Below are 27,104 nucleotides of genomic sequence, written 5' to 3'. Positions count from 1 at the left end.
TTTATTGGCAAAGTAATGTCTCTCCTTTTTAATATGCTGTCTAGGTTTGTCATAGCTTTTCTTCCAAGGAGCAAGTGTCTTTTAATTTCATGGGTGCAGTCACCATCTGCAGTGATTTTGGAGCCCAAGAAAATAAAGACTGTCAAGAAGTGATGGGACCAGATGCCATGATCTTAGTTTTCTGAATGTTGAGTTTTAAGCAACAAGGTATAAGTGTTCTTTTTGCTAATATAAACATTTCAAATCTGACATTCTAAATTAAGCTACTTTGTTTTAATTCTGAAAAGTAAAGATAAAGCTTTAAAAATTGTTTCTAAATGTGTTATCATTTTAAATTCAAAGATGCACCAGGATGAAATCACACGAGGACAAAACAAAGCCCTTAACAACCCATTAGGCGTTTTAAAGCATTTATTTTAAAAATCAGAATGATGCACTATATTTACTCACATATATTCCTGTTTGTTACCAGATATTTTCAGCAAACAGACATCTTTAAGCCTCTTCATCTGCTTTTATCAAACCTTCAAAGTGGATCCTGCTGCTGTTGACAATCACAGCAGCCCGCTAGGGGTAAAGTGTGGGGAGAGAAAAATAATCACATACTCCTCAGAATTCAGAAATAATAAAACACTTGAATGGGTAAAATGTACATACAAATAGTGACAGAATTTTCATACACACTCTAAAAGGAAGAATAATATAAACATATCACATATTAATTGCTCATCATCCAACCAAATATTTTGTATTATTTAAAACTATCAAGTTCTAGATTTTTGTAGGATAGCTATTAAACGGATGCCTACTTCTTTAAAATTACCTGTTTAAAGACACATGATCTTTTGAAAATGCAGTTAAGCACTGCATATGGTAAGGAATTTCATGAAATCCAGTGTTACTGACCTGATATAATTATCCTTAAGGTAGGAAGAATACAACATATGACTTACACGTGTACATGTTTTTTTCTCTCTACCCACCCCCACCCAATCTCTGAATTCAACAGATTCCTTCTAATTGACTTCAACTCTCTTTGAAGTTTTAAAGAGAAACAGAGATGGTCCTTGCTTGCAAGAGTTCATTCATCGAGGGAAAGCCAACACGTCCATGCAGACAGACAGACATCCGCAGGAGGGGAAGCCATGGGAACAGAGGTGTTGAAGGTCTTCAGGTCTTCAGAGATCATTCTAGATGTTAAAGTAGGACTTCACCAGTGAAAGTGAAGACGAATGGGTAGTAGTGGTCGGGAAGAATGTTAGGCAAAGAGCACAAAATGAACATTGCCTAGGAAGCTGCCAAATGAAGAACATCTTCAGGGGTGATGCATTTGTGAGGAGGTAGAGTGTGGGTGTGCAGTGAAATGCAAATGTTAGAAAAATGGGTTGAAGCCAGGTTGAGAGGGGCTTGGATACACTGTGAAAGATTTTAATTTTTCTTGTGTGTGTGTGAAGGAGTAACTGAATGTAAGAAGGTGGGATGACATGCCCACTGTTGCCTGAAGGAAGATGTGTCTGCTGCTTGGTGAAGGATTTCCAGCCACATAAAAAGCTTGTACTCTGCTGTAAGTCCTGAATAAAACTTTCTTCATCTTAAAACATGAGAAATTAAATAAATCCAGGAAAAAGAAAATTCCAATAATTTTAAAAAATCTTTTTTTTTTTTTAACATGACATTAATATAATCACCCTCTTCAAGTATATGTGCAAGATTCAAGAGTTCAACCAATTCATCTTAGAAAGAAATGGACCATCAAGAGAAATGAAGGGACTTGATTATACTACTTTGTCAGAAGTAGAATCCCAAATGTTGGGTTGGCCAAAAAGTTCATTTGGGCTTTTCCACACCACGTTAGGGAGAAACCCAAATGAACTTTTTTGACCAACCCAATAGGATAAAGGTCTTGAGAATCCAAGTTCAGCCTTTTCTCCACATTTCCTGGCATTCAATAATATATATTTTGGGGAAATCATTTTTAAAAGAGTTCTGGTTTAACTGGGGAGAAGAGCATCAAATATTTTCACCCTCAAGTGACCACGAAGTATTAAAAGATTTTTTTAACCAACGAGTGTTAAATGAAAGATTTTTCCAATGGAGGTCCTGAGGGTGTCTGTTTTCATTAAACAGAAAAAGACATGAATAACTATTTCAATTGTACACAAGTGGTTATGCTTAAAAATATAAAGATGACAGAAAATCAGTTTCTCATTTAAAACGTCCTTGAATTTGTTTCCTTCCTTTTTTCTTGGCAAAATGAAAGGAATTTCAGACTAGTCTTTTGATAGTCACAGATCTTCAAATAATGAAGACAAAATTAACTGACTCATACCATCTGTAAATTTTGTTGAGTACCTAAAGGCAAATAAATGTTACTAGCCCTACCACTAGTGGCTTATAATTAAAATAGGATTTGGAGCACTTGATGAAGATATATTATTCCTCCCTGAAAGCAAATTTAAGAAATGTTCTCTATTTAGATATATGCTAATTCACTTATAAAGAACAAAGAACTGTATATAATTAAAAACAAGAACATGTATATTTTTTCAATGAGAAAAAAATCATTTGGAAAGGGAAAAAAGTGGAAGCTAAGCAAAGGAAACTTAGAGGTTAAGTATTATTGATACTGAGCTGAATATAAACACCAAGCACAGTTATGTTACAAGAAAGTGAGACTGAAATGTTAAGTCTTTCAGTGTGGACACAAAATTACTGAAGTTATTTCTTTTTATTTACTGTGGGTTATTCTGGAGAGGAACAAGATGTTTTCAAGTTGGTAAAATAAAGCAAAGATCCAAGACACATTAATGAAAATGGTTTCACTGGAAAAGTATGACTGTGCTAGGATATATGTGTTATCTACAGGATTTGGTCAGATTCTCGGGGGTCTTCATGTTTTAGCTGAAGTGTTTTAGACTCACATTTTAGACTCCATTCTAGAATGTATGCCAAAGGCAATTCAAATTCATTTCAAATGTCTATGACAAAAATAAATGCCATAAAGAAAAACCTATTCTTGGAAGATTCAATAATCCTGGACTGGGATGTTGCAAAAATGACATGAGACATTTACTCAGTACCTAATTAGTGTATAATAACTGTCAGTGGTAACAATAATTCAGTTCAGTCACTCAGTCGTGTCCGACTCTTTGTGACCTCATGAATTGCAGCACGCAATTAGAAGATCTGTATTTTTATCCTGATTCTGCTACTGAATAAATTATGAGCATGAACAACTCTACTTCTCCAGGCCTCAGTCTCCCAACATAGAAAATGAGACAGTTAAACCAGACCATCCCAAGGAGTCATTTCAGGTTTAAAAAAAAAAATCCAATTATTCCAATCCAGACATCAAGGAATAGTCTCACTATGTAAGCAGTGTTTTCACCTCGAGCCCCTCAACGAATAAAGTTAAATAAAATTTTCCATGGTCCAGTTTGCATATAATTATTTTGATCTAATATTTACTGGGTTTACAAAATTACAAAATACACACAAAAAACAAAGTTTCCTAAAGTGGTTCCAATACAGATAATTTGAGAACTTAAGTACATATTATTAAGTATATTTAACAACTCAGTTCATACAGGTTGACAAATACAATGGAAAAGTAGACTGCCTAAAGATTTTAAGAGATTAAACTCCACGTTCTGTAAATTCTCTTAAAAAAATAAGCCACTACATATTAGTACATCACACTAAAATATATTTTAAAGTATACTCTCCCTCTTAAATGGCAGTGATTATACATTAGGGCAACCACAGAGCACTTACAAACTTTTTTCCATTCAACATCATCCATACCCATGACACATCCTGTTTGGTCAGCTCCAGTGTCTCTCTTGCGTCTGAGTTTTTGTTGGAGTTCTCCTATTTGACAGTTACAGCCTTTTCCCATAACTGTAGCTATCCATCCAGAAATGCCCAGTGTCTGAGGCTGGGGAAACAGGTGGTTCAGAGGTGAATGTAAGAAAAGGGATATGATTCAGTGACTGGAGACATAATTGTGTACCACAGGCAGTTTACACGATCTCTTTTTAGGCAGGAAGCTTTGTCAGACTGAATAAGATTCAGGCTAGAGACAGCTTTGTGTGATTTGCGAGTTCTCCCTCCCTTAGTGTTAGGGAGGGGGGGATTAAGAGAGGCTGTACGTCGGCTGACTTCATGTTACCTTTGCTTTTAAATGCCACTGAGAGACTGATGATACCAGATGTTTCTTTATTAAAAGGACCTGTCCACCTGAGCTTTAATCAGATAAGCCCCATTTTTCATATATTGAGATTCTTGAGAGCTAGCGACAAATTCAGGCTGGAATGGGATATATCACAAAGCAGACATTCTTGTCTGTTTTCATTCAGATGTGGTCTCTCTGACTGTCAGGAAGTCCTTAGCCTATGTGGTAGAGACCTAACCAATGAACACAGATCACAGGGCACTGAGAGAAGGAGGCTTCTATCCTTGAGATCCAAACTTTTTTTTTTCACTCTCCTGGCAAGAAAAGGTACATCAACCTCCTTCAACACTAGGGAAACTCAAAATGTTTATTCATTCACCTCCCTTTAGTTTATAGAATATGCACTTTAATGACAACACAAAAGTAAATTATCAGATTTCAGTTGTAAATACTGACACAACACATTAAGTATATTCCTTGGTCCCTATGTATGGATGTATTTTTCCACATTCCTACTGTCCACTTCAGGTCTGAGATGCTGTCTCCCTTCTGGCACTTTCTCCTCTAAGCAGGCTCTACAGCATAGCATCCCAAACTTGAATCTTCTCGCTCAAGTTCAGTGGTCAGGATTTGATCCTTCCTTAGAAAACGCTGTGCCGGGGTCTCATTGGGTGGTCTTGTGTGATCCAATCAGATTGCTTGTGAACAAAAAGAGGAGTCAAAGAGAACTTGGGTTTCCAGGTAAAAATAAAGTGCTGCCCCCTATAAATCACAGTCTCTGTGGAGTAAGGTGTCTTCCTAAAGAGGTAGAAATAATAGGGGGTGTGTGTTGCAGATGCCCGCATTTCAGTGATACTGAACACTGTATCTTTAAGGGCTTAAAATGGACTGACTCCACTCATCTCTCTGATTTTTTCATAAGTAAGCCAGAACACCAGTGACCAAGGGGTCTGAAAGATTAACCAAAGAAGTTAGTGCATATTTCAAAGCAATTATAAATCTTCTACACATATGCATACACATCTTTGAACGATGAACTCATTTTGAATCCACTTAGGCTGAAAACAAATATTTTGGCATTTCACCTATCTAGAGCACCTTATCATTTACAAAGCATTTTCAGGTCTTTTTTGTCACAGATGTCTCCAATTTATAATGGAAAGGAAAGGTATTGATACCCCTGTTTTACAGATGAGGGCACTAAGGCTTAGCAATCAGATGCCTGCCAGCATGGTGGAGTTGGACCTTGGGCTTCTGACTTCCATTCCAGGGTTCCTTTTACTGACCATTACTGGATAAAAGGCTAGGACTCAGCATGCCTGAATTCTAGGCTGGGCTCTTTTCTTCTACATGTAGTTTGTGTAATGTATGGAGCATGACAAGGAAGCCCTGAAGAACTTGAAAGTAGAGATGAAAGATTATCCTTTGAGAGTTTGATCATAAAACCAACACCTGGTATATCACATAATGAATATAAAAATGCACATGAAGTGGAGAAAAGGGCTTTCACCTCAGAAAGAACTGGCTATGAAGGTGTCACTGTGCCAAAAGGAATTATAAGGGGATGAGGGTTAATCAAGAATGGAAGATAAAAATGCTAAAGACACAGATGGAGATCACAGAGGAAACAATGGAAGTAATCATCAGAGGAAGTATGTCTTGGATCCAGTTCTTATCTGGTTTGGTTCCTAAGTTACAGGTAATATTGATCAGAGAGAAACCCTAATCACACTAGAGTATAGAGAAATAAACTTAAGCAATTAGAATGTAAAATGTATTTTCTTAGAGTGTTTATAAAGCAACATTTATGTCATATGTGTTTAGAAATGTTGAGCAAGTTATACTAGTAGACTGAGGATTCATTAGTGGATTTAGGAGAATACATCTTTGGTCAATTAAGTGTATGAAGACACAGACAAAGAAGCTGTGACAACACAGTCTTGTGACAATAAAAATGAAGTGAGCCAAGGATATGACTGCAATTGGATCTGGAAGCAGAGGTCTCAGTTAAGAATGGACTAGGCAGTCATTCCTGATGGCTCTGGTTATCAGACTTCTTCCTCAGAGCAACCAAACTATACGCGAAGGAAATAAATATTAATCAGGGATTAAGCAAAGCAAGGGCACGCTATCCTTAGCTAGTGTAAGGAACTGGGATTAGGTTTCGCTGGGTTTTGAAGAGGAGTTAAAGAGGGAGAGCCAAACAGCATGTACAGGATATAGACTGGATATACTGAGCCTCTGCAGAAGGGCATATGGCCAGTACCTTCTTTTACTTGTTTTTTCCTCACTGGCATAGTTGTACCATGGAGAAGAATCCAAGTGTATATGACGCCATGTTATCATAACTGCTGGAAAAAACTTTTTTTCCTCCATGCTTTTACTGTGGGGTTGAACACACAGGGACTCTCGGGTTGACGTTTTTCAATATTAAGTTTACAGATAAGCTCTTCCTGGTAGTAGTATTCTGTGTTCAGCAGGCAACCTTCTGATTATGACTTGGCTCCCTTATAGTTTGAATTTAGCTATCCAGAGGACTTCAGCATTGAGATCACTGGCCAGATGTATTTCTCAGTGTGGATGAGCCAATGTCCTCTGGTCATCGATTTCAGTGAGTTTGGCTGAAGGGCAGTTGTATGTGCAAAGGCCGATTTACTTGGAAGTGCTCATGAGTCAACAGGCTTCTACGCTCAGGTCCTGTGGCAAATCAACAAAGCCACGCCACCCTGGTGATCTCGGGTGGTTAGCCAGTCTGTCTCCGGTAACCTCTCTTCATCACCACGCCCTGTCTCTGTTTTAAAACTTCCATAATGAGCTGCAGGACTTTGAGATACTCAGTATATCATCCTAGTTAGGACCATGGGTTTAGTTAGAGTTGAACAAATCTGCAGTGGATTCCTAGCTTGGCCATGTACTTGCTACATGAACTTGAGCGAGTTTCTTATACTTTGAGCTGTGTTTTTCTCATCTGAAAAATGAGGATCACACTACCCGTAACGTTAGGTTCTTGTAAGACTTAAAAAATTATGTGTGTAAAGAGCTTAGCACAAAGCTTGTCATATATTAGGTATCCATTCTGAGGTCATTTATACTTCCTGAGTCTCCTGTTACAAAGACAATGGGTCAGATCAAGTGGTCTCAGTGCTCCTTTATACTGGGCTCTTCTCCATCACCTCTTGGTTTCGTTTTTCATCCCTGGTCTCACCCATCCTCATGGTCTTCCCCACCAGAAACATCAAAGTCTCATTTCCCTTCTCTCCCTCCTTCCCTTTCTCTGTCTGATCAGTTACTACGTCCTGTGGAGTCGAACACAAATGTTCTTGAAATTCACCTTCTCTCCATTTCTACCATCATCTCCTGGCTAGACCACCGCCCAAACTTCCCTTCTTGCATGCTAACTTTCACAATAGCTTCGACATTGCTGCCACAGTAGACTTGTCCCCAAGCAAGTATTAGCACATGGCTCCTGGGTTCAAACAGGTGCTTGCTACTGCAGTTTCACCTCAACTACTGAATTGGCCCCCCCAGGTCCTTCGCAGCCTGGTGCCTAAATGCTCTTCTATGTGCTCTTCCATCGTCTGCCCTCTGAGGACCTACAGTCTAGCCACACAGAATTTTCTGCAGTTCACCAGACATTTTGGGGTCACCCGTGACTTGCTTATGTTGCTTCCTCATGCTTTTCTTGACAAACACCTACTGATCCTTCAAAGCTCGGATCAGGGATCACCTCTGGGAGGCCTTTTGGGACTTCTCAAAGAGTTCAAGCCATTTTTCTCCACTATATGTGTTTTCATGTTTTGTTCACAGCACTGGCAACCTCTTTAGTAATCTGTGTCCTCTGAAGCCAGACTGCCCGGGTTTGAGGCCCTGATGCCAGTAGTTAATAACCACCTAGCCTGGCCAAGTTATTTAGACACTTCACTTTAGTTTTCTCCTCTATAAATGAAATATATGATAGTAACGTTCCAAATAGATTGTTGGGAGAACTCAATGAGTTAAGCCATGAATATGATTAGCACAGCACTGGCCATATAGCAAGTGACTTCATAATCTTAGCTTTATAATCTCTGTAATTTTAGCTACTTACATGTCTATCTTCTCCCATCACATTGTACACTCCTTGAGAGCAAAAACATACACATCATATTCCTTGGTGTTACCAGCACTTATAATAGGACCTGGTTTATGCAGGCCAAGTCAAAATCTTCCTTTCCATTAAATATCCACAGATTTGAGATAACTTCAAAGTATAATCAAAACAATGAAAATAATCTTTTACAGCTTAGGTGTGCTTTTGTATCAGATAATGCCAAGGGCTTTGGCTGTTAGTTTCATGTTAATAGATAGATACCTACTACCCTTGGTGATGTCATTTATCCCCAGCGCTTCAGTTATTATCTGTGTGTAGATGGTGCTCAGGTCTAATGTGCCATCCTCATGATTCTAAGATCCAGGCCAATATATGAAGCTAGTCATCTAGATATCTCTTCTTAAATGTCCTGCTGCTGCTGCTGCTGCTGCTGCTAAGTCGCTTCAGTCGTGTCCAACTCTGTGCGACCCCATAGATGGCAGCCCACCAGGCTCCCCCATCCCTGGGATTCTCCAGGCAAGAACACTGGAGTGGTTTGCCATTTCCTTCTCCAATGCATGAAAGTGAAAAGTGAAAGTGAAGTCGCTCAGTCGTATCTGACTCTTTGTGACCCCATGGACTGCAGCCTACCAGGCTCCTCTGCCCATGGGATATTCCAGGCAAGAGTACTGGAGTGGGGTGCCATTGCCTTCTCCCTTAAATGTCCTATGAGTATCCAAAACTGAACATATCCAAACTAAACTTGAGATTCCACCACGAAATCTTCTTCCCTGCAAATGATCCCACTTTAGGAAACTACATCATTGGTTGCTCAGGGCAGGAGTCTGGGAATGAAGCTCGATTTTTCTTTGCTTTCTCCAACCATTTCCCCATCTCCATCCGGTTGTGTTCTTTTTTATCTCCTTTCTATCCCCACCCCTCCTTTTTTTTTTTTTTTTTTAAATCTATCTTCTTCTGTCCCCACTGTCATATTCTAGTCTGAGTTATCATTATCTGTCATCTGTCACAACCCCTGGTCTTTCCTCAACCCACACAGCAGCCAGAATGATCTTCCTAAAAGCACACGTCATCAGGCCAATGCCCCTCACTCTCATGGACCCTGTGGCCGCTCCCAGTCCCATCCCTGCCTCTCTCTGGCCTCACCCTGGGCTTCTCTCCTCCACATCTCTGTGCCTTGGCCAGCTGGCTTTCCTTCAGTTCTCTGAATGCATCATGTCCTTTGTCCACTCCAGCTAGTTCCTACACCCAGAGTGTTCTTTTCTTCCCTTTTAACCTAGTTAAGTCCCAGTCATTCTTCAAATCTCAGTGAGAAATCCATTCTCCAATGAGGTTTACTTAACCTCCTAGCTTAGGCGGTCCTTACTTGCTGTCTATTCTGAAAGCACCATGACCCTGTACCCTGCCCCCTCCCAACTCTTCACTCAGGGTTTGTCTTGACCTAGACTGGAAGCTCTAACACTGGAGCAGGGGCTGAGGCTCTTAGGTTCCTCCTAAAGTTAGGCACTGAGACAGGGCTTTGTATGGAACAGGTGCTCAATTCATATGATTGTACTATATTGTGTAAAGCATTGATTGAATTTCTAAACCTGTAACTCCTACTGTTTCAAATATGTTCTAACTCACAAAATACTCGAGTACCTTGTTTTTATTGTATTTGTTATTTAGATAAGTCTAACTCTACATGTTAATTCACTTTAGTAAAAAACAGTATCCAAACCAAATGAAATGACATGATGTCTTCTTCCTAAGCAGAGCTTTGTGGCGATAGGTGTTAATGGGTGGTAGTGGTGGCTTAGTCGCTATGTCATGTCTGACTTGCTACCCCATGGACTGAAGCCTGCCAGGCTCCTCTGTCCATGGGATTCTCCAGGCAAGAATACTAGAGTAGGTCACCATTTCCTTCTCCAGGGGATCTTCCTGACCCAGGGATTGAACCCATGTCTCCTATATTGCAGGTGGTCTCCTGCATTGCAGGCGAATTCTTAAACTGCTGAGCCACAATGGATAATCCAATATTTATCATCAAAGTAACTAATTTTGTTTGAAATAGTGACATTTTCATAACAATTGTCTCTAGTATGACATCTGTATACCTGTTTCAAACTGCAATATTTTGGCTAAATAGCAAAAGTCTTTACATTTCAGAACAATCTATCCACTGGCTTTATAACATCAGACTATCAACCTATTCATTTCTGAGGTAACTGAATTATTTTACCTTAATCTACCAAAGGGGTTGGAGGTAAAAGAAAACAAAAAGAGAGAAGAAAGAAAGAACCATGAGTTGGGGGCAGAACCATGCCGGAAGCCAGAAGTGAAAAGGGAAAATATTGACAGATGAAAAGTAATTTAAGTACAATAAAAACAAAAACAAAGGCAAGAAAAACCTAACTTTACCATTCGAAGCCAAGATGGTAAAAACCCTTTATAGAGACTCAGGAATCCTTCTCCTTGAACAGCTTGAATCAAGCAGTCAGTCGATGATTTATACAGAAGGCCCCTAAAAAGGAAAGCAGACAATTTTGTTAAATTTCTTACATGTAAATAGATGTATAAATAAAATTTAAAAAATAGTCTAGGAAACTTATTTATCTTCCGCTAGTTTAGAACAAATAATATTTGTGCTTCTGTATACATAGGACACCTCTTTTGAGTTTAAAGATATTTTTCAAGGTTGACTCTCGGGATTCACCCCACCCTTGGTCTGATAACTTAGAATTCACTCCATCTAGTCTCTTCACAGAGAACATACTGTTTTATAGCCAATCAAATTTGGGTAATTTGTGTAACTTGTATTACTCACAAATCATGAGCTTCTGAAAAAATGCCCTGCAAATTCTTAATGAAGTATATTTTCAAAAACTCTATGGAAACAACAAAGTCACAATAAACACCTCGTGTCTAAACAATATGACAGTTAAATTAGCTGATTTCCCCAAATGCACAGTACTTTTTCCATCAGACACAAAGCGGGTAACTGCATAAAAACAATTTCCTGGTTGAACACACGTAAACACAAAAATAAACAGGAGGAAGAGTCTTTAAAGAACACTGTTATTATAGACATTCAGATACACGGAGACTAAGACTTTATATCTACCTTCCTTGTTTATCTCGTGGTTGATTCATTATTCGGCTTTTGATGACATCAGCAGGTGTTCCCAGAATAGAAGCTACCAGTCCAGAACATAAGCTGTAGATACAAATAAATGAAATTGAAAGGTAATATGTAGCAGCTTCCAAGTTTTAAGGAAGGGGGATTTGATATTTGGAAAGAATGAAATACTAAATCTAGTCCAATAATATTCTTCATACTAATGCTCTTAGCATAAAATCAATGACAAATTCATTCATTAAAGAGCTAAAAAAAATTAAAACAATATCTGGTCAACAGATATACACTGAACATCTGCTGGAGGCAGGCACTCTTCTAGGCAGTGAACAAGACAAAAAGATCCTGTCCTCAAGGTACTTAACTGGGGAGAGGCAGAGGAGAAATGAATAATTTCAGGTAAGCTTAGTGCTGTGGAAAAAAAAAAATTAAATGAGATCACGTGATAGGGATTAACCAGGTGAGAGGCAGTCATGAAAAGGCTCTTGGGTGAGAGCAGATCTTGACACAGATGGTTCCTTCTCACCAGCCAGATCAGAGACTAAAGATGCAGGCAGAGAAGGCTGAGATTTTATTCTCAATGCAAAGGGAAAGGATCTTAAAGTGGGGGGGCAGAAATCACATAATCTCTCCTTTTTGAAAAAGGCTTCTGGTCAGTTATTCAAGACAGACAAAATGGATGTGGCCAACCCACTGCAGACTAAATCAAGATTCTTTTAAATGAGTGACTCAACAGTTCAGAGGCCACCAGCAGTTCATTATGTATGTGGGCATGAGAGAGGCAACACAGGAATATGATCGACATCCCATAATCCGAGAAGCCATTAACTGCTGTAAACTTTTCCAGGAGAAACACAGATGACAAGAAGATGGGTGGTCATCCTGAATCAAGCGAAATGAAGGCCTGAGACCCAGGAGTTGGCAGCTGAGTCTAGAGATGGGAATCAGCGGGGTAGGAAGAGTATCTTATCTTGGGCTAATAGAAAGCTAGAACGGAAAACTGTGGACAACTTTTCTCTCTTCCCGGAACATCAAGTGTCTCCCAGAGATAAGGACCTCTGACTTCCGGGCCAAGCAAGGCCTTTGAAGTTTCTGAAGGCTGTGTGGTGGGGAGGTTGAAATTGCATTAGGAATCTTCACACTCTCTTACTTTGAACTGCTGGAGCAGCAAGCACCCAAGTTCTTTTATGACTCTTTCAGATCAGGATTGATCATTCAAAGGAGAAACACACTTCAGGAATACCTGAATTCAAGAGAAAGAACCCACATAACCTATTTACATTTTCCAGCAAGTGACCCGACTGTGTATATAACTTTTCTTGGGTCTCTGTTCACACGACAGGCCTATAAGCAAAGAACTTACTGCTTCACCATATATATCCCGGAGGGATATATTTAACATTCTTTCTTTTAACATTTTTAACATTCTTTTAAAGTTTAACATTCTTTTAACATTCTTTCCTATTTGTTCAGATCCTCTGAAAGTCAAGATTTAATATCAGAATTCCCCAGGCCAGAATACTGGAGTGGGTAGCCTTTCCCTTCTCCAGGGGATCTTCCCAACCCAGGGACTGAACCCAGGTCTCCCACACTGCAGGCAGATTCTTTACCAGCTGAGCCACAAGGGAAGCCCAAGAATACTGGAGTGGGTAGCCTACCCCTTCTCCAGCAGATCTTCCCAACCCAGGAATCAAACCGGGGTCTCCTGCATTGCAGGCAGATTCTTTACCAACTGAGCTACGAGGGAAGCCCTCATTTTAATATACCTTCATTATTTTTACATAGAAACAGGCAACCAACTACAAAATTCACCTACGTTCTAAAACTGAAGTCTACTAGAAACAGCATGCAAGGCCAGTCAAGAGGTGAGAAAAACAAAGAAGACAGAAAAATATACACAATTTCCCCTTTTTGGCTCAAAAGACTAGAAAGAAACACTACGTTTTCCCATGTTCACTTGCTTCAGAGAGGCTGGGTGCCAGCTCAGCTATACATATGTTTCAAGAGTGGAGACTACTTCTACCAGAGTGTTAATATTATTAATAAATTCTACTTTTAAAAGATAGGCAGCCCTCATTCATTAGTTGTCATTAATTAATGTACTTATTAAAGGATTTTTTTACCTGTACAATAACCACATCAAGGATCCCCTTTGGCAACTGTGGGCCTGTTCGGCACACAGACACCTTGGGGGGCAGCTGCCAGTGGCCTGCCTCATCCTCCTCTTATCAAATTGTTTGCAGGAGGTAGTGTGATCTGGCTAGGTTCCTTTAAATATTAAGAGAGCAAACACTGCATTAAGGAGGCCTCAGGTAAGGTGGTTATCTAGAGTCAAAGTGAGAAGACAGAGCCGTAAAAGTTACATCCATTTTGTCTAGATAGTTGACAGGAACATGGCTACTTTTTGCTATTGACCTTTGTCACTCCTTGCCAGTCATACCCCCCAAGTGAAGCCCAGAATGTGTCTTAAGTGATGATAGACAGAGAATGATTGGGTATGTCTTCTGTTCTTTCCAGGAGACCAGATGGCTCTGTGCAAGGCTACTCTGTATTAATCCATAAGCATGGTTTCAGGATGAACAATCCTCTTCTGCATCAACTAAATAACCACGCTCATGTATGATCTTCATACAGTGTAGGCTGATCTTTTGCCCAGCTTCACCTCTCAACAGCCTCATGATTTAAGAAGAGGGAAAAGGGGGGACTCTTCTGGTTTTCCCGTTCTGTGTAATTTCCTTTCTGCTTCCTCCTACATTAACATACCTCGCCACGTGCCTCCCCGTCTCACTAAAACCCTAGCCGCACGTCTTCTACTGCTCCTTCCCTGCCCTAGAACTTCAGCGTACCCACACCATTGCTTTTAGTAGATGTGCTGCTCAAGTGAGCACAGACCCCATTGTTTTTAATTACGGTAAAATACACATAACATACAGTTTACCCTTAACCATTCTGAAGCACCCAGTTCAGTGCCTACACTATTTTTACTCCTCTTCTTCATATCAAACTCCCTTCCCTAGGATGTTGATGGGTCCTATAAATCTCTCGATTGCACAGCTGCAACCCTCTTTAAACCTCAGTGAGCACTCATTGTACCCTGTGATGCAGCGTCCAGAACTTCTAGATCACACAGCACTGTTTACCTACCCAGCTGTGAGTTCATGGACAGCAGCTTTTGAGCTGCCTCACGGACCACACATAGTCCCCCTGACCCCATTTAAAAACCTGATCCAGTGGGTAGCTAGTCCCTTTCTTTTAGCACTTACTGGGCAGTGTTTTTATACTTGTTCTGTTTTTCCCCTTGGTAAACTCCCTGGGAAGCAGTGTGGTTTACCTTTTGTATCTACTGCAGGGCCTTGCACAGTGTCTTTAACCCAAACGATGCTCAAACGTACCCACTGAATTGAGTTGGATAATCAATTGTCAGAATCTGACCCTGGGATAGCCCTACAAAAGGGCAAATATTTGGGGAAACTTAACCTGAAATATCCTGCCCCTCTCTTCCACATTTTAACTGTAACACACTTTAAGAAATTGCTCTTTATAAAGGTACTATCGCCTTTCTTTAAGGGTGTTATCACTAGGTTCCCAATCAGAAGAGATAAAAGTTAGAATTTATGCCAAATATGGAAGAAAGAGTGAGATAGAAAAAAATAGAAAGAGACAAGTTAAAACAGTCTTACCTTGATAAGCCATGAGTCACGATATTGTCCTCAAGTGGCGTATTCAATACCAAGTAGTGTTTTACTGTGTCATAAGTGGTTAAATCTGGCAATACACAGAGAAAGAAAGTTTAAATGTCATTCACTCAACAATGAACGTCTTCTGTGTCAAGAATGTGCTAAGCGTGGGACAAGAATGTATACAAAGATGAAAGATCCCATTCTTGTTCTCAAGCAGAGAAAAGCAGAGCGACAGAGGGAGGGGGAGGAAAAAAGGAAGAGAGACAGACACTCAATTATATCATCTGAACATCTGAATCCAGCTTTGCTCAGAGTCAGCTCAACCCCTGCACTTTTCAGTGCTGGAGCTCACAAATGCCTTTTTTAGCCTAAGGTAGGCTGAATTGAGATTCTATCACTTTAAACAAAAGATCCTGGCCATTATTCTACATGAAGCTTTTTACACTTTTTTTCTAATGGCAATGAAGAGCTGTTGAAAGGTTTTAAACAGGGGAGGACTAGATCACAACCATGGAATTTTATAAAGATTACCTACACCAAAGAATAGGGAAGTGAACTGTAAAGAGCTAGGAATGGGTAGATATATTTGATCATTCACCGGACATCCGAGAGCGTACCATGTGGTGGGCATCATTCTACATACTGGGGAAAGAGCCATGGACAATCGCCATTCTTTGTTGAAGGAGGAGACAATAAACAAGTAAGTAAGCCACGTGGCATTTCGGATGGCAGTAACTGCTCTGAAGACAAATCAGGCAGGAAAAGGGGACAGCGAGGGTGCAAGGGTGGGGAAGGATGGTGCGTGTGAATTTTAAATAGAACAGTTGGAGATGACCTCAAAATAATCTTTGAGTGGAGACCTGCAGGAAGCTTGAGGAAGTAAACTTTGGAGATATCTATAAGAAAGTGTCCTAGGCAGAACAACAGTAGGTCAAAAAGGCAAGTCAGCTTCGTATGTTAGAGGAACGGCAAGAACACTGGTTTAACAGGAGCGGAGGAGGCAAGAGTCGGAGAAGGGGACTGGGGCAGAGGAGTGGCTGACCTGGGCTAGTATTTACAAGATCACTGTGATAGTCTACTCAGACTATGGGAGACAAGGCACATTAGACACGACACTACTGCGGTTCTTCTGGTAAGAAAGAGTGGTGGCTTGGATACTGGGGTGTGGAGCACTGGTCAGATTCTGAGTGTTTTGAAGACAGAATCAACAGATCAGCAAGCACACTAAATATGGAGGGAAAGAAAGGAAGCAGAGATGACTACAAGGCTTTGTGCTTGAACAACTGGAAGGACAGAGCTGCCATTTATAGCGATGTGAAAATGAGAATGGACTGATTTAAATGTTTTAAAATAAGATGACAGACACCAGTGATCCTGATGAGAACAATTTCAGATGCATAGCGGGGCAGAATGGCTGTGCGATGTATATGTGTATGTGTGTGGGGGGACCAGTTAGGAGATATTTGTAGTGGTCCAGGAGGAGGAGATTAATAGTACTTTGGACCAGGGCGTAGCTCTAGGGATGAAGAGAAGTGGATGAACTTGAGATCTCTCTGGGAGACAGAACTGGCTGGATTTGGTGACTGGTTGGCTATAAGGAGTAAGTGAAAGCAAAGAGATCAAAATCATGCCTAGGTTTCTGGGTCGTTCAACTAAAAAGCCATCATAAAAATATGATGATATATTTTGAGATTGGGAAGAACAGAGAAGGAAGTGATTCAGTAAATGATTTGGTTTGGACACATTCAAAGTAATATATATTTGAGATACCAAATGAAGATGCTAAGCAGATGCTAGAACTTGGAAGAGAACTCTGGGCTGCAAAGATATTGAAGCAATCAATTGAGAAATGATAATCTGAAAGGTTTTCTGAAAACCAGAATATCTACTAATAGGATGCAGGAGACATCGATGGAATGAAATAGCAAAATATAAAATAGACTTACTTCCTTTGGTGTTTAAGTGGTATGTTACTGTAGCTCTCAAAACTGCTATTTATCAGTTTCTTAGAATCATATAATCTTGGTCTTAGAAAGGAGTCTTTCATCCACTGATTCGTTCATTAAACATTCGTTGATTATGTAAGAGGGACTGGGAAAGGTAAGAGGGACTGGGAAAATAAAGAAGAATAAAATACAGTCCACGCCTTCAGGGGGCTCAGAATCCAGGGGGAGGAGATAGACACATAGAAGAAAGCAATGAAATGAGGTAAAAACAGCAAGAGAGCTAAGCCCAGAGAACTACGGGAGCACATAAAGGGCATCCAGCACACCACGACCCGGGAGGGCTGGCTGTGGGAGGCGCAGGGAAAGCACATGATGGAGAAGACAGCTTAGCCACGTATTACAACATCTGCAGCAGGAACTAAAGAGAAGAGGAAGAGGACAGACGGAGCAGACGTTGAGGCGGTTTGGTGCGTGTAGGCAGTGGAACCTTTCCACTTAGGACTGCTTCACCACGTGCTCCAGAATCAATGAAGCGCTCAAACCCAGAAGGCATGGGTTGATTTATGCAGACCTTCTGTGTTATGAAATTCCCACTTTATTCTGTGAGTGATGAGAAGCCAGTTAGGGGTTGTAGGGATACCAGTAACATGTTGAGATCTGTATGTTCGATAAAGCTCTCTGGATATTGGGTCCAAATTTGAGGGCAGTGGAAGAGATGAGGTAGATGCCATGGCAGTGGTCTACTTGTGTTTTGATGGTTACTACTGTAAAAATGGTCATTGTAAGGATACAAAGGTAGTAGTTACTGGATGGGGGAACCTTTTTCTTTTCAATGAAATATAGTTGACATACAATATTATGTAGGTGTACTACACAGTGATTTGACAGGTGCGTACATTATACAAAGGTCACCATGACAACAAGCCTAGTAATCATTGGTGCTGGTAGAAAGGTACTGTGATATACTGGAATAATTCCTTATGCTGTACCTTACATCCCCGTAGCTCATTTTTATAACTGGAAGTTTGTACCTCTTAATCCCTTGCAATTACTTTGGTTCCCTACTCCTCTCCCCTTAAGCAACCACTCATTTGTTCTCTGTATCCATAAGTCTGTTTTCATTTTGTTTTGTTTTTTAGGTCCCAACTTAAGTGAGATCATCTGGTACTTGTCTTTCTCTGACTGACTTATTTCACTTAGCATAAGGCTGGAGGGGGGAACATTTAAGAAATATTTAGAAGACAGAAGAAATCAGGACTGACTATGGGAAGTGAGAGATGGGAATGAGTGAAGGCAACATTCAGGTTTCCAGCCTGAGGTGTCCAGCTGTACAAGATGGATTATATAGCAAGAGGAGCAGGATGACTGGGGGGAAAGATCTGTAATCTAGATATAATGACCATCACATATGGTACATATATCAGTTTGAATCTTAGAGGAAGGTATGGGGTGGGGAGGAACCCTCAGTCATGGTTTGGTGTTATCTCCTTACTGTCACAAGTTGCTAGTTTTAGGAAATCCTTTTCATACATCATTGTAGAATAAAGTGAAACCACTCTAGGGAAAATATTCAATTACAACATTACAACATAAAATAAGACTGTTGCCAGTACATATTATTAAAAATAATAAGATAAAAATTCTCATTTTCCCCATTGTAAGTGCTTATAGTTAAAATGATTAAGGTGATCAGGACTTCTCAGAATTCAATAAAGTTTCCATTACCTCCCATATTCACCAGCGCTGCTCTTTGTATATTGGGTACCCAGCCTGCCCAAAGCCCACGTATTCCTCCTTCAGCTAAGATTTTTGCAAATGCATGATGCACACCACGAAATCTAAAGGGAAATAATAATAAATGTGAAAACTCTATGCATTCCTGTGTATCAGATGCAACTGCATAAGCTTCATCTATAACTGTTATGAGTTGGAGAACAATAATATCTTAACTATCTAGAATTGTTAAAAATTAAAGCAACCCATGTAGGTCTAATTCCCAAATAAACTTAATAGTTTTTTAGAAAAAAGGCCAATTTTTTATTTAAACATCTTTTATGGAAATCTTTATAAACTGTAACATACATCCTCTTTTCAGATTAAATAGATCAAAACTCTTTTCTTGATATTTTACATCATCTATGCACATATTAATTATAGGAGGGAACAGTGTCTATCAGACCTCTAAGTTCATTTTCCTCATATTATGGGAGACCTTCAAATCTTGTAATTTTATCAAACGACAACATTAAAAGATTAATTCTCATGTCACTTCACGAAAGAAATAATATTTTAGACCAAAAGTTAGGAAGAAGAATTTCAGAAGAGTTCTTAAAACTGAATACTTTTGGCTTTATGAAAATTTATCTTTTCCTTATTTTGCACATTTTTCTATACACAGATGAAAATGGTGCTGGTGAACCAAAGCTGGAGACCTCTGATATAAAATAAAAACCTGGGTTGTATATAGCCAGAAATACCTGGTGTCGAATACCACCTTATCACTTACTAGTTGTGTGGCTTTACTCAGGCATTAAACTCTCTGAGTCTCACCAAAAAGATAATATGTTCTTTTACTGGGCATTCGTAATTGCTATTCTGCTACATAAGAAGTATGCTCATGAATAATGGTCACCATAGCTAGAATTTATTAATAGAATTTACTTATTAATGCACTTACTAAGCACCAGGCTTATTATATATATGTGTGTGTGTGTGTGTGTGTGTGTGTGTGTATATATATATGATACATTTTATTCCTAAAAACTCTATGGAATATGTTATTATTATTCCAATTCTCATCCGAATGAAGAAACTGAGGCTTAGAGAAGTTAAGAACTTGGCTAGGGTTATATGGCTAAAATGTGGTAAAGGCTGGATTTGAATCCCAGGTTGCTTGATCCCAAGGTTCATGTTCTTTACAGCAATTTTTTTAAAAACTATTATATCAAAACCAAAATGTCTAACATGAGAGACAAAGAGAAGGAAAAATATTGAGGTAATCAATGAAAACTCAGACATTTCTGGACCCCAACAGTTCCTTTTCTCCACGTAGCCAACCAAGGCAATATCATTTTGCCCTGCTCCATAGTAATCAGAAGTAGTTACAAGATGACAAAATGGGTCCTGGGATGCTGTAAACTATACGGTTAAGTCAGAGTGGTACCCTTTTCTCCTCCCTGGTCCACGTTACTTAGGTCCCTGTTGGGAAGGGGGCCTGGACTGCCACAGCCCACCCTCACTTTGCACTGTGTCAGCTGGAGGGGCTGGAGAAGGCAACGGCACCCCACTCCAGTACTCTTGCCTGGAAAATCCCACAGACGGAGGAGCCTGGTGGGCTACAGTCCATGCGGTCGCGAAGAGTCAGATACGACTGAGCGACTTCACTTTCACTTTTCCCTTTCATGCATTGGAAAAGGAAATGGCAACCCACTCCAGTGTTCTTGCCTGGAGAATCCCAGGGTCGGGGGAGCCTGGTGGGCTGCTGTCTATGGAGTCGCACAGAGTCGGACACGACTGAAGCGACTTAGCAGCAGCAGCTGGAGGGGCAGCAGGGCAGAGGGCAGTGGTCATGGTAAACCACCAGAGGAGACCCCAAACCCTCCTCCACCTCTGGCTCAGCCACACAGCCATAGTGTTCGGAGGAGCAGCCCCCTGCATGCTCAGCTCAGGACAGCCTACATTTTGTCTATTTCCTGGCAGAGGGTTATCTGTCTGTCTGCAAGATCTGCCTCTTTTCCAGAAGAAACTGCCTAAGTGGTATTTGAATAAACTTGAATGAGAGGCCCTTTGAAAAAAGGCAGATTTTGACAATACAGCATAGTGCAACAGGAGGACTTTATATCACAACAGTATAGTAATATTGAAGTTAAAAAAAAAAAACAAAAAACTTCCTTAAACTTGGGAAAAGAGGCAGAGAGAAATCAGACAGGGAAGTAGAACAATTCATAAGGTTTACCTTGCTATTTCCCTTCCTGCATGGAGAAAGGGAAAGAAAACAGGCTCTCTGGCACCTGATGAGCCAGACCTTCTGTCATGGAAACCATCTCAGATAGTGTCTCTTAAAGATGAAGAAACAGAGACTAGAAACGATAAGGGACTTCCACAAGGCCAAGCCACGATGGCAGAATTGGAATTCACACCAGGGCAACTGTTAATGATCAGATTCTTTCTAGCAAGCACCAGTAGGGGACAAGTCTAGCTGCCTTGGCTGGAAAAGGAGCAGAGTGATGCACGCATGTCGTTTGTCTGGTAAAGAACAGGTACACCATAGCAGGTAAAGAGAAGGCCCCACTCCAGTCTCCTCTTAGTGAGTATCACTTCCAAACTAGGAGTCACAGTGAATGCCTTTACTGAATGTTGGGGCCCAAAAATGCAGAGGTCAAAGGGGAAAGGAAAGGTACCTGTTAGCTGAGGACCTACCGCAGTGGTTTTCCTTCAAGTTTCCTTTTTCCTTCCATTTGCATTTGAACCTTCACTAGGTCAGTGGGGTTGGCTAAAAATTGGCCAACAACACCAGCCATCATCCCTCCAATCACTGATTTCCTAATTATAAAAGGAAATACATTTTTCTAAAGGTTGTTATCAATTTCACACATTTTGCAGGAAACAATAGCATGCTGGTACAGCCCCTGCATAAGAGATTTAAGACAAAGTGAAGCAAAAAAATAAACCCACACAAATCACAGAGGAGAGTAGATGGTTTGTCTACTGATGGGAGGGCTCAGGGACCAGGAGTCAAAATTCAAATCTGAAGTTTCAAGCCCCTTTAATGGCCTGAAATTCAAAGCAAGGACAGTTGCCTCAAAGATATAATTTAACTGCAGTTTAATTCTGACCACAGGGGAATAAAAACAGCATTGATGTAGTCAGTCTAACAAAGGCTGGTAAGCCAAGTTTTATAGGTTACTGTTTTAGTAGTTTTATGAAATGAAAGGGTTTTCAAAACGTTCCTCTCTTTGAAGAGACTCTGTCCCTGGACTCTTTCTCCTTTGTTTTTATAAAAACTGAAAAACAGTGGATATATGATATTATATAAATTATAGGTGTACAATATAGTGATTCACAATTTGTAAAGGTTAGGCTCTATTTATAGTTATTATAAGATACTGGCTACATTCCCTGTGTTGTACAATACAGTGTATTATTTTCAAAGCAAAACTTACCAAAGGGGATAATGCTTATCTTCACTTTTGCCAAACACAACTTCACGGAGATGTTCATAAGTGACCATTCGACCTCCAGAATACACTGTATAAAACAGAGCATGGAAAGGATGAATTCAGCCCTACGTTTAATAAAGTAAGAGGATGCTTTCACGTGGCCTAGCTGATCTCCCTAGCTGCGTCCTTTCTCTCATATAACCTAGGCTTCTGACACCTGGCCTTGGTGGTTCTCCAAATGTGCATGCCCTGTAAAGCCTCAGGCCTTCTATGTTGCCTGATCTTTCTTGAATGGATTATCCCTTCTTGTCATTGCTAACTCCTCCTATTCTTTCAAGACTCCACTCAAAGAACATGTTTTCCAGAAAGTGCCCTCTGACCTGGCCTCCAGTGTTCTAGGCTGTCATTACACCTGTCATGCTTCTATGATCCCCCAGAACTCCCCAAGTGTGTGTCTAATACTGCATTTATCTTCTTGATTAGAAACTAACTTGGTGTACTTGTTCATCTTTCCAGCAGACCATGAGCCTTTCAAGGCAGGTTTTGTGTGTTTTCATTACACTATACACCCTAGTACAGAGCTTGGGACACAGCAGGCATTTTCATTCAATAAACATGCAACTTCACTGGATAATGTACTATGTTAAGGTAATCAATCTCAAACATATGAAATGAATCTTATCTATAAAATCACATATGGTGGTCAGTAACATACAAATGAAAAGAAGTGAAACTCAAAATGATAATGGGAGGCAAGAAGAAGCTATTAAAGAAAAGAATAAGAAAGAAAAATCATGAAAATCAATACACGGTATTCAGAAAGAGAGCTTTTCTTGATATTTCAGGAAGTTTGATGCAGGATTTTAGGATATTCAAAAACATACAAAGTACCAAAACAATCATCTTTCTGGACAGTTCCTGGTGAATATACTGTAATGTGCTCATCTGGAAAACCGAAGCTTTAAAAATTCAAAGCTGGTAAATATTAGTACTGGGCACTTGTCTGATCAAAAGTCCTTACATACTTGAGGAATAATTAAGAATATACAGAGAGAAGGAAAATGCCATACCCATCCCTCCTCCTTTTGAAGGCAAGTTTATGTTCTGTCCACAAGCTAGAAACTCAATAACTTCTATCATTGTGGTGCTCCACTGGAAGCAGAGCAGAAAAGTTTCTCATTGGCAGTATTATAATTTCAACTGTTTTCCTTTCAGAGTGACTAAAGGCCCACATAGGTAGCCTGGGAAGTGAGGCAAAAACCACCTGTGCTGCTTTTACTCTATTGCCAAGGTTGGATTAGATAGTCACCCTTGCTGTCTTTCAGATCAACCTGGCCTTGGACACAAGGGACAGAGACTGGTAAGATCTGGCATTGCATTCAAATATATTTTCAATTTCAAAGAATATTAAAAAAAAATAATAATTTTGTGTTTAAAAGTTCCTCAAGTTGATAAAAATTGTAGTGATTCATCTTCTTCTTAAACTTAAAAAACCTGTTCATTAGGAATCCTTTCAAGCATACAGCAAAGTAGAGAAAAATAATACTCTATGTCTATCAGGGAGATTTATTAATTACTAACATTTTCATCTTACTTGCTTTTTCTTTTCCTCAATTATTTTAGAGTGCGTTAGAAAATATCATGACATTGGGACAGTTCATCCCTAAATACTTTTGTATGAATTTATAAAGCCCCGAGGCTATAATTCCTTAATAAGCATTGGTGGTTAAGAGATTATATATTCATTTATCTCATTATTAGAAGGAAACTAGCTGGCTTTTGGACACAACTCAACAGGAAAGCAGAGGAGACAAACACAGAAATCATGACAAGCTCACCAGCTAGAATCAAGATAAATACCTATGTGTCTGTAAATGGCAGGTGTCACTCCTTGCCAGAGCTTTAGAAAGCCTTCCTCCTGGACAATCCCTAGGGCCGTGCGTACCATGCCCCTATATGGAGCAGACTCTGTTGCACCATCTCCCAACCGAGCAAGGGCAGCTTCTCCTTGTATTTGAAGTCGAGTTTTTGTGAGGTCGAGGGGAAAGGTTGCTGATAACAACAAAGACAAGAAAAAAACAAAACGAGGGGGAAACTCATAACATTCAGAAAAGTGAACCAAATTTTTTTTAGAAAATCACAGGACCCAGATTTTAGTCACCACAAGATGGGTGATTCTCAAATTTCAGAATACATCAGAATCAACTAGGGAGATTGTTAAAAATTACATTATTTCCTAGCCCCATGCCTATGGAATTTCAGTAGGCAGATGGGGTTAAGACATCAGTGGATTCTGACACACTCCCAAACTGAGAATCACTGTCCCAGAGGGCCAGAAAGAAAACAAAAAGTGACAAGCCTTGGGTTCTTTCCAGTCATAAATGTCCATCTAAAACCTAATTTTGTCCTCAATTTTTGCTTTCCAGTGGGAATAATTTCAGGTATCTATAGTCTAAGATGTGCCCTGGTCTGCAACCATGATTAAGAGCCAACGTGACTTTTAGAATACTGTACTAATATGGCAGGTTCTTTTTTTTTTTTTTTTGAATGGCAGGTTCTTAATAAATGCCAGACGAAGCTCAATTCTGTCATTTCATGGGTGATGCTCCCGTGTAGATGAATCACTGGCCTGACTGTCTGAAAAATAGAAGATGCATCATAGAGTTTATCATTTCTTTTCTACCCAAGGGTGGCAGGCTCAATATTCTTTCAAGTAAGGTACGTGTTGAGTGTTTTTTCCCCAGCACTGATGAGTTTTCTGCATGACCTCCTTAACAAAATACCAACTATCCTTGAAATTTTTTTCCTAATGATTACATCTTGAATTAGAGGTAGACCTTTTGCCTTGAAACAAGTGAAGCTAACTGGCTCACATAAGGAAGATCAAGCTCATAACTTTATATGCACAATGATTCAGATAAGTTCATCAACATTAGTGACACTCCATGTCTTTCCAGTGACCACTGCCTGATACAAAACCATAGCTGTGCCTTTTCCACGAGAATATTCAATCTGCACCACTGGTCTTTGGAAAAGTTAATTATCTTGCTGATTGTTTTCCTAAAACACAAGTTGTGTGCATACAGAGAATTTAAGCAGTGCTTTACTGACATATGAAGCCTGCAAAATCTTAAGATATAGTCACTTCTATATTAGCATAATTATGCCTCGTCAAATAATTTTGACTTTCTTGCTGGTTACTTAAATAATGCTTCAGGTTCTGATCCTAAATCGTTTTGTACTCAAAACTATCTCATATTTTGATTCCCCTGGTTCTCACTCCACGCCGCCACACAATTCTCCACAAGTTTTTAACAGGAGGACGTTTCCTTTACAAAAGCCAATGGTCACAGGGGAAACTGGGTTAAAAAAAAAACAACAAGAAACTGGGATATAGCTAATCATTTAGCAATCTGCTTTAAAATTTTTTAAGTTGATGAATTGTATTTCGGTGAAAACAATGTATAATAATTCTTCAGCTTTGGGGGAACAGAAAGAAAAAAAATAAGGAGGGTTCAAAGGGCAGGAATGGATGAGCACTGGGAGCAAAAAAAAGAGATCATGTTTTGGCGCTGCTGGAAATACAAAGTAAACTTGTTTTAGAACAGGGCAAACGAACACTTACAAACTATAACATATTGGAGCTACTGCTTTTTCTTTCTTTCTTTTTTTTTAACGGGCAAGAAGATGAAAGCGTCATGTTAAAATGCACAGGGAAGGCTTCACAGGGGAAACACGGGCACTATACTCATAAAATTCCTGCAAGAAGCATCTCCTGTTCTTGCAAGAGCATCATAACTCCGCTCTAAGTAGCCCCTCTGACTTGTTCATGCAGATGTAATTGTTCATCCTCTCTGCCCTTATAATAACACCTCCATTACAATAAGTAGCATAATGTTAACTGTCTGTCTCTGCATGTCTCCCCACCAACCTGTAAGAAGGTCAGGGCTGGGTCTTTTTAACTGTATCTCCACAGTCTTCTGCACTGTGGTCATTATAATAATGTCGTGATCAATCGATGCCTTGCCTTGGATTTAGCATTTATATATTAACCTCTCAGACTCTCGCAAGGTATACACAGTATAGCTGAGTTCAGCTCAAAGAGGTCAACAGGCAGATGCCGAGTGGATGGATGCTCGGTAAGGAATGGGTTAAGAACTTAAGTCCCACAAGTTGAGTTCACAACTTGGACCCAAAACACAACGATATAGTGAGGCTGGGTAAGAATATAAACAGAGATGTCCTCAATAAAGACGGAAAGTGGACTGTGGTTTTAAAAAGGGCATCCTCACAAAAGGGGAAATGATGCTATAGAGGAGTAACAGCTCAGGAAGCTTCTAAAAGGACACATTCAGGCGCAACAGCACATCCGACGGAGACAAAACTGGGAGGAAGAAACCTTCGTGACCTCCACTCCCTCCTCCTCCTCCCAAGACTGGCCTTGCCCCCACCCCGCCACATCTGCCCGCAGGACAGGTGTGGACCGACAGGGTTGCATTCACTCGGAAACGAAGCCACCCGCCCGGCCCCCCACCCTCGGGCGGCCCCTGGAGGTCGAGCGGGGGAGGCCCAGGCTGGACGGCCGGGTACCTAGCTCGGCCACGGTGGCCGCGCAGCCCGACAGGAGGAACTTGCACGCGCGGGGCCATCTCTGGGCGAGCGGCGAGAGCCTCTCCGCATCGTCTGGAGTCGACATTCAGCAGCAGCACGGGACGACGATACGCCCCTTCTGGCCCGCGTCCCGCGCCGCGGCTGGCCTGCCACCCGGCCAGGGCGGCCCCTTCTCAAGCGACACGCAGCGAGGCGGGGATCATTTCTCTAGCTTGGCTCGGCCAGGCGGGCCCAACGAACCCGCAGCCTCCCTGGCAGCCCCAGGCTGGAACAGCCCAGTGGATGGGGAGCGGAAAACAGCTTGAAGCCCCCGAGGCTTCTGGGAAATGTAG

At 40.5% G+C, this 27,104-nt stretch overlaps 1 protein-coding gene across 5 annotated transcripts; it reads right to left on the bottom strand.

Annotated features, from left to right (window-relative positions):
- Window positions 1-393: 393 nt before the first annotated feature.
- On the bottom strand, window positions 394-27,057 carry SLC25A27 (solute carrier family 25 member 27). Of its 5 annotated transcripts, none has more exons than XM_005223464.5 (9): window positions 26,752-27,039; window positions 24,022-24,213; window positions 22,165-22,249; window positions 21,422-21,544; window positions 18,728-18,840; window positions 15,057-15,141; window positions 11,365-11,457; window positions 10,662-10,764; window positions 394-4,872 (listed from the first exon to the last, which is right to left on the bottom strand). In XM_005223464.5, exons 1-9 carry the CDS (start codon window positions 26,855-26,857, stop codon window positions 4,816-4,818), a joined length of 957 nt encoding a protein of 318 aa, XP_005223521.1. In that variant the 5' UTR covers window positions 26,858-27,039; the 3' UTR covers window positions 394-4,815. The 5 variants fall into 5 exon arrangements, 3 of the variants coding, with proteins under 3 accessions (XP_005223521.1, NP_001193123.1, XP_059736381.1); NM_001206194.1 differs by having other exon boundaries at window positions 4,829-5,124; window positions 26,752-27,057; XR_001494840.3 differs by lacking the exons at window positions 394-4,872; window positions 10,662-10,764 and adding exons at window positions 12,527-12,619; window positions 13,500-13,644 and having other exon boundaries at window positions 11,368-11,457.
- Window positions 27,058-27,104: the final 47 nt, after the last annotated feature.

The sequence above is a fragment of the Bos taurus genome, chromosome 23 (genome assembly GCF_002263795.3).
Source record: "Bos taurus isolate L1 Dominette 01449 registration number 42190680 breed Hereford chromosome 23, ARS-UCD2.0, whole genome shotgun sequence".
Taxonomy (NCBI): domain Eukaryota; kingdom Metazoa; phylum Chordata; class Mammalia; order Artiodactyla; family Bovidae; genus Bos; species Bos taurus.
Note: the sequence above shows the minus strand (reverse complement) of the source record. Positions and strands in the feature narration are given on the sequence as shown.